General features: G+C 37.3%; 1 protein-coding gene across 1 annotated transcript in view; it reads left to right on the top strand.

Annotated features, from left to right (window-relative positions):
* DNAH6 (dynein axonemal heavy chain 6) overlaps positions 1-12,746 on the top strand; it is a 303,480-nt gene that overhangs the window by 101,314 nt on the left and 189,420 nt on the right. Inside the window, exons 24-29 of the mRNA XM_057301281.1 lie at positions 2,685-2,904; positions 4,195-4,359; positions 4,442-4,555; positions 7,275-7,400; positions 7,475-7,630; positions 7,912-8,073. Coding sequence (XP_057157264.1) covers positions 2,685-2,904; positions 4,195-4,359; positions 4,442-4,555; positions 7,275-7,400; positions 7,475-7,630; positions 7,912-8,073 — 943 coding nt within the window. The remainder of the gene's footprint in view (positions 1-2,684; positions 2,905-4,194; positions 4,360-4,441; positions 4,556-7,274; positions 7,401-7,474; positions 7,631-7,911; positions 8,074-12,746) is intronic.

Raw genomic sequence — 12,746 nt, 5'->3', positions numbered from 1 at the left:
CCTAAGATATTTTTTAGTAGTTATGACGGTCAATCAAGTTGAGGTTATAGTTATAACCTCAAAGCATCAAGGAACTAGAGAGAGAAACAAAAAAGATCTATGATAATGAAAATCCAACTAGTTATCATAATTGGGGAGTATAAGTCTCAAGGATAAAATACAATATTCAATAAATAGTTAAGTGGGTAAGTAAGATGCTGAAACAATTTTTTTTTATTTTAATTTTTGTCAGTATATTGTAGGTGTGTTATGGGGTACACAACATGTTTTGACATAGGCATGTAATGCATAATAATCACATCATGTAAAATGGGGTATCCGTCCCCTCAAGCATTTATCCTTTGTGTTACAAACAATCCAGTTATACTCTTTTAGTTATTTTTAAATGCACAATTAAATTATTATTATTGACTATTAAATTATCATTATTATTGATTATTAAATTATTATTGACTATAGTCACCCTGTTGTACTATCAAATACTAAGTCTTCTTCATTCTTCCTATTTTTTGTACCCATTAAATATCCCCACCTCCCCATCCCCAACCCTTCCACTACCCTTCCCAGCCTCTGGTAACCATCCTTCTCCTCTCTATCTCCATGAGTTCAATTGTTTTGATTTTTAGATCCCACAAATTGAAATGATTCTTGATCACCCCATTGTTTTACTGTTTTATTGTTGAATGAATATGTGTGCCTGTGCGTGTGTGTATATGTGCACAAATATGTATGTAAAAGGTTAAGAGAGACCGGTGTTTCCTGAGCAATTTTCTTTAGGTTAATTGGTGGGGATGCATGTTAAGCTCTCCAAGATGCCTAGTCTTGAGGAGAGTGAACCCCACCCTTTCTCGTGGGCATAGCGAGCACCTTTAGCACATCTCTCTACCAAAAAATATTCCTATCTCTAGCTGTCCAGCCTCTCCAGCTTTAACACTTTCATACTCTCAAGCGAGTGAGGACTCTAGAGTCTTCACCTATCTCCCCATGAGTCAGCCCCAGGTGACCTGACATCTCATTTTGAAATGTGACAACTCTAGTCCTAGAACTTCAGCCAGAACTGAAACTGAAATTTTAACATCTAGTTATATTACTTGGGAAAGGTTTGGTCAAAAACACAGAAGCCACTCTAGGTGTTTAGAGCAAGTTTCATGCAGGAAATTAGAAGTTTTCACTGGTGCTAGCGGCAGAAGAAGGGAAGAACTGAGGACCACTTTGAGGAAATCTGGAAATACAGGCAGAGGTCTCAGGGAGGTGCCACCAAAGTCTCGGCTTCCTGCAACAAGAAAGGGAGGGATTGTCAGGAGGACACCTGAAAACCAAGGATAAAATCCTGCCAGCTTCAGTCATCCATGCTCAAGTTGGGGAATAATGGCTTTGCTTCCTCCCACCTTCTCAGTCACATAGAAGAGCATCTCATAGGCAGCATTTAATCTGAAACCTTACTGGAAAGAGATTCTAGAAATGTCATTCTAGCTTTTCCCTGATGCAGGGATATTGCTAAGTTGACAATCAACAATCTAGAGCATTCACTAAATGCTGGTTTATACATTTAGTCCTCCAAAACATGAGAGAGTTGGGGGTAGGAACAGCAGTAAAAAGGACCCTTGATTGGGAAAAAAAAAAGTTTGAAAATCACTGTCTTAAACGTTAATAGTTAATTGCTGTAACCTATTCTAGTATGAACTAGGATAGTCAGTTAGGATAATATATCAAATTCCTTTTGAGTGATTTGGAGAGATTAAACATAATACAAGAACTATATTACATGAAGTCTGGCATTTAGAATATTTTTGGTTATCTAGAGCAGGGACAAACAATTTTTTTTCATAAAAGGTCACATAGTAGATACTCAAGGCTTTGTAGGCTTTACATTCTCTGTAGTCAGGTCCGCTATTGGAACACAAAGGGAGCCACAGACAGTATGTCTGCATGGCTGTGTGACAAAGAAACGTTATTTACAAAAACAGGTGGTGGGCCAGATTTGACCTGGGGTTGTAACTTGCCAACTCCAATCTATAGCAAAATAATCTTCTGTAAGTTTACAATTTCCTTTACCTATCTTGCTGGTAATAATATGGAATATATATAAATGTTTTATTTCTACATAGGTATAGCCTCACATGGTTGGAAATGGTGTGCTGGCAAAATTACATTATGCCAATTTTCACAGTAGCACATACTTCAGGGAATAGCAAATGCATTTGGGTTAAGAGAATGGCCCAGTACACATTCACACAACCCAATAAGGTTCTCCTGCAACCACCCCTCCATCTGTTAACTCTTCAGCAAATAATGTATTGAATACCAGGTATGTGTGACATACTAGGCTACATTTTAGGGAAAACAAATAATACATCTTCACTCTGGAGGCTTAAAGCCAGGTAAGACAGATATGTGAACACATCAGTTTCTAGCATTTTTACAATTTTATGAACAATATCTATCTTTTATGTACTAGACACTAATTCTAGGTGTGCATCCTCACACCTAACGCATCATCACTAATTTTCACAGAAACCATGTTTAGAGATATGTGGCTTCCCCAGAAACCCATGACCAGTATAATTGGAGGTCCAGGAAATTGGTGGACAGGGAAGAGATGTGGCTAAGGAATTTATCTTTTATGTCTATCTAAGACTTTACTTCCATTTCAAGTTATATTTTAAGGATGTTCTTTAATCCAGGTTTTACTTCTTGTCAAATGATGAACTTCTGGAGATTTTGGCCCAGACACGAAATCCACAGGCCGTGCAGCCACACTTAAGGAAATGCTTCGACTCCATTTCAAAGCTCGAATTTGCTCTCATGCCTCCTGCCGAAGGAAAGATTCCTGGTATTGATGGAGAACCAGAAAAGGTTTATACTAATGATATTTTAGCAATGCTATCACCAGAGGGAGAAAGGGTGAGGTGCTTTTGTTTATATTTCTTTATTGATGAACTTTGCTACTCTTCTAGGGTTATTCTCACTCTAAGCATACAGGTACTCTGTTGGCTCAGCAGTTTCAAGGATAACCAAGATAAAATTCTTGCCCTCAAAGAGCTCAAAGTCTAACAGAGAAGTAGTCGAACAAGCAACTGAAAATCACCACAGAAAATGCAATAACAAAAACATGTGTTCTGTTGTCAGAAATAGAGTGGAGAAAACTAGAACCATGTCTTATTTAACTCTCCACAAGAGGCACGCTAGTGGACTGGTTAAGAATACTGGTTCTACTATCAGGCCACTTGGACTAAGTCCCATCCCTTAATCTCAGCCAAAAGATGGGGATTAGTAATTGTATCTGATTAACGGAATGATGAGCCCATTCAGGGGATAGTGTATGTAAATTACTTAAAGCAATACCCTGTGAGCACTATTTAAGTGTTAGTTGCTGGCAGCAGCATCTCCAGGGCACTGCACAGCCCCTGGCATATGGGGAACACCAAGAGAGTGAATATATTAGCATACCGTGAGGAACCAAGTGACTTCACAGAGGAGAGCCACACATATGCACACACACACACAAAGTCAAGTATGATGGAAGGGAGAGTATCTTCTATGTGGGCATGGGAGACATTTCACACACAGGAACTGTGTAGGGAAATGCTAAGGAATTGGGTCCAGTAAGAACACAGTGGTGTATCTATGGGAACATATAAACATTTTATTTGTTCTGAATTGATCCTCTTGCAAAAGAATTTGCTCATCACTGGTGCAGAAGAGAAGGGGGAAGACCAAGGATAGAATCTTGGGAAAACATGAAATTTAAAGAGAAGTTAGAAGAAGAGCAGATGAAGGAAGCCAAAACAGCCATGACAGTCAAACCATTGGAAGTCCAAAAAAATAGATACAAGAACTGAAAAGTGTCATTTGGACTTTTCAGTTGGGAGGACATGGGAAAACTTGAGAATAGAAGTGATCAGGGACAAAAATCAGATAGCAGCGAGTAGGAAAGTGAAAATAAGTGCGGAAATCCATGCAGTGCATATAGACTCCTCTTTCAGGGAGTTGACTCTAAGTGGAAGCAGTAAAATAAAGCAATAGGTGGGGTGAAAGGAGATAGATGCATAGTGGAATGTCAATAGAAGTTTCAGTATTTGTGGTCAGGCTTCAGCGTTTATGTAGCTTAGGATTCTGTAATGGAAATATGGAAGGCATACAGCTTACAAGTCCCACACAAGCCACTTTATCAATGCTTTGATTACCTTTTAGGTTAGCTTGGGGAAAGGCCTCAAGGCCCGAGGCAATGTAGAGGAATGGCTTGGTAAAGTGGAAGAAGCCATGTTCACATCTCTGCGTCGCCTGTGCAAAGCTGCCATCGCTGACTATCAGGGGAAACTGAGGACAGACTGGGTGGTTGCTGGCCACCCTTCTCAAGTAACTCACACTTACATTTCATATCCCTGAATTCTTTTTTGGTGATATGCATCACATATTTAAGAAAGATGTTTTCTTGCAGGTTATCCTGACTGTTTCTCAAATTATGTGGTGCCGTGATTTGACTGAATGTCTGGAAACAGAACACAGTAATCATATACAGGCCCTGAAGAATTTTGAAAAAGTAAATTTTGAGGTGAGATCTGTAACAAAGTGACATTGTTGTCTTGCAAGATGGTCTTGGTGGGTTTTTTTTTAAAGCACAGTTAATGCAAATTCACTTTATTTCAGAAATTCTAATGCTCTGACATTTGTAATAGCTCTTACAAAGCTTTATAATTCTAAAATTATTTGTGTTTTACATTTTTTAGAGACACTATCTTACTTTTCGTGTAGTATTTATGTGAATACTTGTGAAAATAGGAGGAAAAACAATTCCAGAACAAAACACCAGGTTTATAATGGTTTGCAACTTTTAAGGACAAACTGTATTCACTAGTTCCTGGATACCTCTGAGGGAAGTTTATTCAGTCCAGGAAAACCTCCAGATTCATGCCATTACTATTTCTAGGCGTTAATTCTATTTCTGCTGTTTTGTAAAACTGTCAGGCAATTAACAATAAAACAATAAATAATTCAATGAATTTAAATACCATCAGGAACTTTTAGCTATAGCTGGGAAATGCTATTTTGCTAAATAGCATTTAAATAGCACTAAAACTTTATACTTGTTGAACAGCAAATCCACATTTCCTCCTCTCCCTAGCTCCCTGTAATCACCACTCTTTTTCTATGAATTTAACTATTTTAGATACTTCATATAAATAGATCATGCAGGATTATCCTTCTATGACTGACTCATTTCATTTAGCCTAATATCCTCCAGGTTTATTCATGCTACCACATGTCATGGGATTTCCTTTTTTTAAGTCTGAATAATAAATATTTCATTGTATGTGTATACCACATTTTCTTTTATTTTTTTCTTTTTTAAGAGACAGGATCTCACTCTGTTGCCCAGGCTGGAGTGCAGGGATGCGATCATAGCACACAGCTAATTATTTTTATTATTATTATTTTTTGTAGAGACAGGGTCTCACTGTATTGCTCAGGCTGGTCTCAAAAGCTTCCCTCAAGCAATCCTCCTGCCTTGGCCTCCCAAAGTGCTGGATTACAGGCGTGATAATCATGCCCAACTCACATTCTCTTTATCCATTCATCCATTGATGGACACTTGTGTTATTTCCACATTTTGGCTATTGTGAATAATGCTGCAATGAACATAGGAGTGCAGATAGTCTCCTCCGGATCCTGACTTCACTTCTTTTGGATGTGTACCAGAGTGGGATTACTGGGTCATATGGTAGTTCCATTTTTAATTTTTTGAGGAGCCAGCATATTGTTTTCCATAGTGCCTGTACCATGTTTATATTCCCGCTGGGAGAATACCAGGGTTCTCTTTTCTCCACGCCCTTGCCAACATGGGTTATCTTTTGTTTTTTTGATAACAGTCACCCTAACAGTTATGAGGTGACATCTCATTATGTTTTTGATTTGGATTTCCCTTATGATTAGTGATGTTGATCATTTTTTCATATACCCGGTTAGCCCTTTATATGTCTTTTTCTGATAAATGTCTATTCTCTTCCCTTACTCAAGTTTTAATTGGGTTATTTGGTTTTTGCTCATAAGTTGTAGGAGCAATTAGACCCTTGTCTTACACCATACACAAAAATCAACTCAAAATGGATTAAGGATTTAAATGTAAGACCTGAAACTGTAAAATCCCTAGAAGGAGGCATAGGGGAAAAGCTTTGACATTGGCGTTGGCGTTGATTTCTTGGATATAACACCAAAAGCACAAGCAACAAAAGGAAAAATAGATCAATGGGATTGCATCAAACTTAAAAGCTTTTGCACAGCAAGGAAACAATCAACAGAGTGAAAAGGCAATCTGGGGAATAAAGGAAAATATTGACAAACGGTATATCTTGTAAGGACCTAGGCCGACTCTTTTAACTCCAAATTCAATTCTACTTCCAAGCAATACTACATTTTTAAAGAGTCACCCTTAAAACAGAAAAATAAAACAACCTTATTGAATAAAACAACTTTATTGAAATAAAACAACTTTATATATATTTATATGTAAATATTCAATAAATATTTATTTATCAAATAAAACAATTTTATTGAAGTAAGAGAAAACACTCTCATGAAATTCCTCAAAGAAACTTCATCTCCATAGCTTCAGAAAAGAGAAATGACTCCCTAAAGAAAGTTCCTTTTCCTCTGTGTAGAGGTGGTCCCTCATCAGGGTTGGCCCAAGTGACATTTCAGCACAATGGTGCAAGGTCCTCAGAGGCGCTGCTCTTCCTTGAAAAAGATTTAATTATTAAGGTAAAAATCAAGTAAAAATTTAGCTAACTCTTTCTGAAAATGTTTTCATTTAACCAGTCATTGGCTAGGTTAAAATGCTCAGATTTTCTGATTATTAATGGGAAAACCACCCCTAAAACTGAAGAGTATCTCCTTTAACCACATTTAATTTTTAGGGAGGACACTCTCCTCTAGAGAATCATCACATAGTGGTTAAGAATGTGGGCTTTCCTCGAGGCAAATGTCTACTCAGGTCTCATTTTTGCTGCTTCATAACTCTGTGACTGCCATCAAGTTACTTATGCTCTCTGACCTTCAGTTTCCTCAAATGTACAATAGGGGTAAAGACAGTATATATTTCACAGAGGTCTTATGGGAATTAAATAAAAGTATTGTCCTGTTTGGTCACAAAATTATAGATTCTTAAAATTAGCTGGTTTTTAGCAATGTCTTTCCAAATTGAATGGTGAAAGAGATAATGTATATATGTAACCTGATATTGGAAAATTCACCATGACAATTTTTTTTATTTGTAGAGATTAAATGCCCTAGCTGCAATAGTTCGAGGCAGTCTTCCTAAATTACACAGAAACATCCTAACTGCATTGATTACTATTGATGTGCATGCAAGAGATATAGTCACTGAACTTGTTCAATACAAGGTAACTGTTTCATTTAAGTAAAATTATATACTTCTTTCTGAAATTAGTGTATCTAATATGTATATCACATATAGGTGGAGACAGTTGAATCTTTTGACTGGCAGAGACAACTGCGCTATTACTGGGATATAGACCTGGATAATTGTGTGGCTAGAATGGCGCTCTCTCAGTACACTTATGGCTATGAATATTTGGGTGCATGCCCAAGATTGGTTATTACTCCACTCACAGTAAGTTATTGATCACTTAGGTTAATATTGACACAAGAGTGCTTTTCAATCAAAAGTCTTGAAAAGTTTCATATGACATTAACTCTTGAAAGAATTTATTATGAATACATCTTTGTAAAGCAAATATTTGCATTATTTAATTATGTGCATGGATCTTTTGGTGTATTTCAATTGCTATATTTTTCATAGAAAATAATAATCCTTCCCCCATAGAGAGGAAATGCCTTAATTTGTGGCCAGAGTTGGTTCCCTTCATATTGATAATGTATTGCTTTCTTCAGGATCGCTGCTATCTTTGCCTCATGGGAGCTTTGCAGCTTGACCTTGGGGGTGCACCAGCTGGTCCTGCTGGCACTGGGAAAACAGAGACTACCAAAGATCTGGCAAAAGCTCTTGCCATCCAGTGTGTGGTCTTTAACTGTTCGGATGGTTTGGACTACAAGGTACAGTTCTTGCATCTGAATATTAACATTAAGTGTTTTATGTGTCTTTCTCTATTTGCAACATGACATAACAAAATAAGGCAAGATGGAGTGATGACAAGCAAGAGAAAAGAAATGGGGTAAATAATGGTTAAAGTGGAATAAATAGAGCAAGGGAGAAGAGTCAACACGTGGTGGTCTGGGTAGTCTGGATAAGAATCAAGGCCAGGGGATGATTTGTCAAATGGTGAAAAAAATAAAAATCTGTACATGTCAGTAAGAAGAAAGAAACGAGATGAGGTACAAGATAGAATAGCAGGGAAACCAAAGAACAAGGACTAAGCTTAGAGTAGGAAATTGGCAATTTAGAGAATGGTGTATTGAACATGAAATATGTGGGAGGTGAGAATTCATGGTAAGGTTTTTCAATACAGTGGTTCTCAAACTTTTTGGTCATGGGACCCCTTTACACTCTTAAAAATTATTGAGACTTCCAAAGAGCTTTTGTTCATATGGGTTACATATGTTGATATTTACCATGTTAGAAAAAATTAAGTAAAATATGTTTTATATATTTATTTGTTAAAAAAATAACAGTAAGCCCATTATATGTTAACTTAAACATGTTTTTGTAAAACAAAACTTCCAAACAAAAACATTGTCCCACTATTTTATATTTTTGAAAATCTCTAATATTTTCAAGATATTGCTATTATGCTAATATTTGGCATAATAGAAGACAGCCAGATTCTCCGATTTGCTTCTACATTCAGTCTGTTGGGATATGTTTTTTTGGTTGAACATTTGAAGAAAATCTAACCTCACATAGATATGGACTCTGAAAAGAGGAATTTTTTTAAATAACTTTTTCAGTTAATTGTTTATACTCTTCTTTGAACTACACCAAAACTTGACAAATGTTAGTTTCTTAAAGATTATTTGCTATGTTAAAACTGAAACCATATCCACATCTTTTCGTACTCTGTACTCTCATGAGAGAGTGAGAATGAAAAAGGTATATAACACCTTAGTATTATTATGAAAACACTTTGGCCTCACAGATCCCCTAAAAAAAAAACTCATGGATTTGCAGGGATCCTTGTTTGGCTTTATTTTTTCTGGTGGTTGCTATTTAAACTGTGAAAACATACATTTGTTTCTATATTTTTATGTACCCACTTTGGACACTATCTGCCAACACATTAAATAGATGAGGATTTTATTAGACACAACTTTGTGTGTCTAATGAAGTTGGACTTTCTATTTCAACCTCACTTTTACCATGTCAAGTTTTATAAAATTTGTATTTTATTCTATAACTAAATTATGTCTTCACTGCTTTGTCTGGGGGCTGAAGATAAAAATGTAAATCCCTTATACAGTGCTTATAATATCAAAGATTGTTCATAGTGGAATTTAATAGAATAATTGGCCTCACAGAGAAAGATCAATACATACATCACAAACCCCTGCCATTCAAAGTAAACATCCTAAGCTTCAGGGTTAGTGGATTGTGTTTTCTTTCCACTTTCTTTACTTCTTCTAGAACCATTATTTTTCTCTTTTTTTATTTTTTATTTTGAGACGGAGTCTCGCTCTATTGCCCAGGATGCAGTGGCTCAATCTCGGCTCACTGCAACCTCTGCCTCCCAGGTTCAAGCAGTTCCCTGCCTCAGCCTCCTGAATAGCTGGGATTACAGGTGCCCACCACCACACCCGGCTAATTTTTGTATTTTTAGCAGAGATGGGGGTTTCACCATCTTGGCCAGGCTGGTCTGGTCTTGAACTCCTGACCTCGTGATCCACCCGCTTTGGCCTCCCAAAGTGCTGGGATTACAGGCGTGAGCCACCGCGCCCGGCCAGAACCATTATTTTTCTAACTTCTGTGTGCTGTGAATCACCCGGAGATATTTATTAGACTACATATTCTGATCTGCCGGTCTGGGGTGGGGCCTGAAATTATGCATTTCTGACATCCGCCAAGGTGGTGCAAATCGATACTGGTCCACTTTGAGAAGCTAAGCCCTAGACCGTGGTTCTGAGAGCGTGAACCCTGAACCAATAGCATTAGCATCACCTGACAACTTGTTGGAAATGCAAATTATAAAGCCCCACCTCAGACCTACTTAATCAGAACTTTGGAGCTAGAGCACAGCAACAAGAGGGTTTTTTGAAACAAACTTCCAGGTGATTCTGATGCACACTCAGATTTCAGGACCACTGTTCTAGAGTAGATTCAGCTGCCACTGATCTTTGTATTTCAGTTTTGCGTCTTTCTTATGTTTCATTTTAATTTTGTTGGAATACTTCCTTGAGCAATTTTTTTCCCATTCAAGTTTATAAATATTCTGTCTTTACTGAGTCATCATACTTGATTGATAATTTGTAGAGGGTGGAATTATAGGTTTAAAATGATTTTCTCACCTGACTTTGAAGGCCTCACTTCATTGTATTCTAGTGTGCATTTTGCTAATGATAAAACTGATCATTAGCAAATGGCTTAATACATTTTGGAGGTTTAATAATATTTTGCTTCCTCTCTATCTGTGGCAGCTTATAGGATTTTCTCTTGATCCTCGGTATTATGAAAATCTACCAGGATGTGTCTAGATGAAATAATTTTCTTTATTCATTTGGTTTGTCATTTTGGGGAACTCTTTAATGAGAAAAATATGTCTTTTGTCAGCCTAGTGAGACCTTATTTTATTGCTTCTTTGCTTATCATTATGTCTCTGTTCTCTGCTCTGGGCCTCCTACTTCTGTTCTCCACTTCTCTTACCCTCATATTTTCTCTTGCTTGTTGCTAATTTTCTTGTATTTGTTTAGATTGCTAAACACATAAACACACTTATTTTATATTTTAAGCAACAATAAAAATAAGTAAACTTATTGAAAGGTTACTGAGATAGTGGGATATCTCATGGAATCCAGAGAAGAGGTGAGCATGACTCAGGCTGAGTAGGAACTAGGGCAGCCAACTCCTTGGCATTGGGAACTTTAGAGCCTTCTCTCTAGAACCTCGCCAAGAAAACAGCAAGGTCACATTTCAAATTTCGAAAGTAGGATTCTAATTGGCAAAGTGGGTTCAAGTGATCACCCCTAGATTCGTGAGCAACAGCCAGAAGAAGGGGGTATAGTCTGATTCATACAGGCATGGATGGCTGTTGAGAGCTAGATGTGGTAAGCAGTTTCCAGAGAAAGAGGAATGGTATCCTCTGACGGTTTCTGCAACATAAGATTTCTAAGCAAAACAAGATTGTCTCCAAGGGCTATTATTTTCTGCCTTAAATGTCCCTTCATGTGTGGATGTTCCCCAGGGCTCTGACCAGTCCCCTTTCCCTGTTTTCTCTACCTGCTTTTTCTGGTTCCTGACAACTTCATAAGAGAGAGGAGAGATTTGGGCAGGAGGAGGTTACACTACAGATCCTTGGTCAGATGCACTACCTTTCCCAAGACCTAGTTCCTGCTTCTCCAGGAACTCTTTTGCCCTAAAGTTTTCCTCAGGATTTGGTCTACTTTGAAGCTCTTCCTTTCTACAAAAAGCAAATGAAATATTCAAGCACTGGGTTGAGACTTTGTGTTTAGACTCAGCAGAAGGCATATTATCTGATTTACCTTCCCAGCATTCCTCTGTGATAGGTGTTGTCATCATTGCACAGATGGGAGTCAGATTTGGAGCAGTGAAGTAACTCGCCAGCAGTCACCACTAGAAAATGTCAGAGAAAGACTTTGAACACATCCTTTGATTCAAGTCAAATGTTCTCTCCCATTTAAAAAAAAAATCCATATTATATGCAAATTTAGAAACATAAAAAGATATAAAGAATAAAATAATGAATATCTACTTAACCACCTCCCAGCTAAGAGATAAAATGTTACCAGCGCACTTGAAATCCTCTGTCTCTCTTCACCAAGGGTAACTTCTATTCTGAATTTGGGGGTTATTATTCACATGTGTGCATATGTGTGTGTGTGGTCCTAAATTTAAAACGTAGTATCATTCTGTGTGCTACATTCTACATTTTGGTTTTTCCACTGAGCACTTTATCTATGAGATTCATCCAGGCTAATACTATAGCTCTATTTTTTTAATTCGTTTTCACTGCTCTGTTTTTATGATTTTTTTCATCCATTCTCTTTCTGATAGGTATTGGGTTGTTTCTAATATAGTATTTGCTACTGTAAGCAATGCTGCAATAAGCATTATTACACAGATCTCCAGGTGAATGGCTGCCTGGTTTATCTGGCTTGGAATATAGGAGTTGGTCTCAAGGTACATATACGTATCATATTGACTCAATAAGGACAAATGCTTCTTCCGTGATTGTGGTAATTTATACTCCCCCTGCAAATGTATAAGAGCTGCCTATGCTCCACATCCTTGCCCATGCTGTCAGGTTCCATAACTGTTGTCAGTCTGAGGAGTATGAAATGGTATCCCATTGTATTCTCCTGGTTACTAGTGAGGTTGAATGTCTTTTCAAATGTTTATACTGTAGGATTTCTCATCTGTGAAATACCTATTTACATCTTTTCCCCATGTTCTCTTGGCTTGCTTAGGCTTTTTTAAATTGATTAATAGTGTTTTTAATATGTTATTGATACTGATTTCTTCTCTCAGTTAGGTATTATCTCTTAGTTCTGTCCTCTAAAAAGGGACATTGACAGCCTAAAAATAGTGATCACCTCTAGTA

Source organism: Pan paniscus, chromosome 12, assembly GCF_029289425.2.
Source record: "Pan paniscus chromosome 12, NHGRI_mPanPan1-v2.0_pri, whole genome shotgun sequence".
In the NCBI taxonomy this organism is placed as follows: domain Eukaryota; kingdom Metazoa; phylum Chordata; class Mammalia; order Primates; family Hominidae; genus Pan; species Pan paniscus.
Note: the sequence above shows the minus strand (reverse complement) of the source record. Positions and strands in the feature narration are given on the sequence as shown.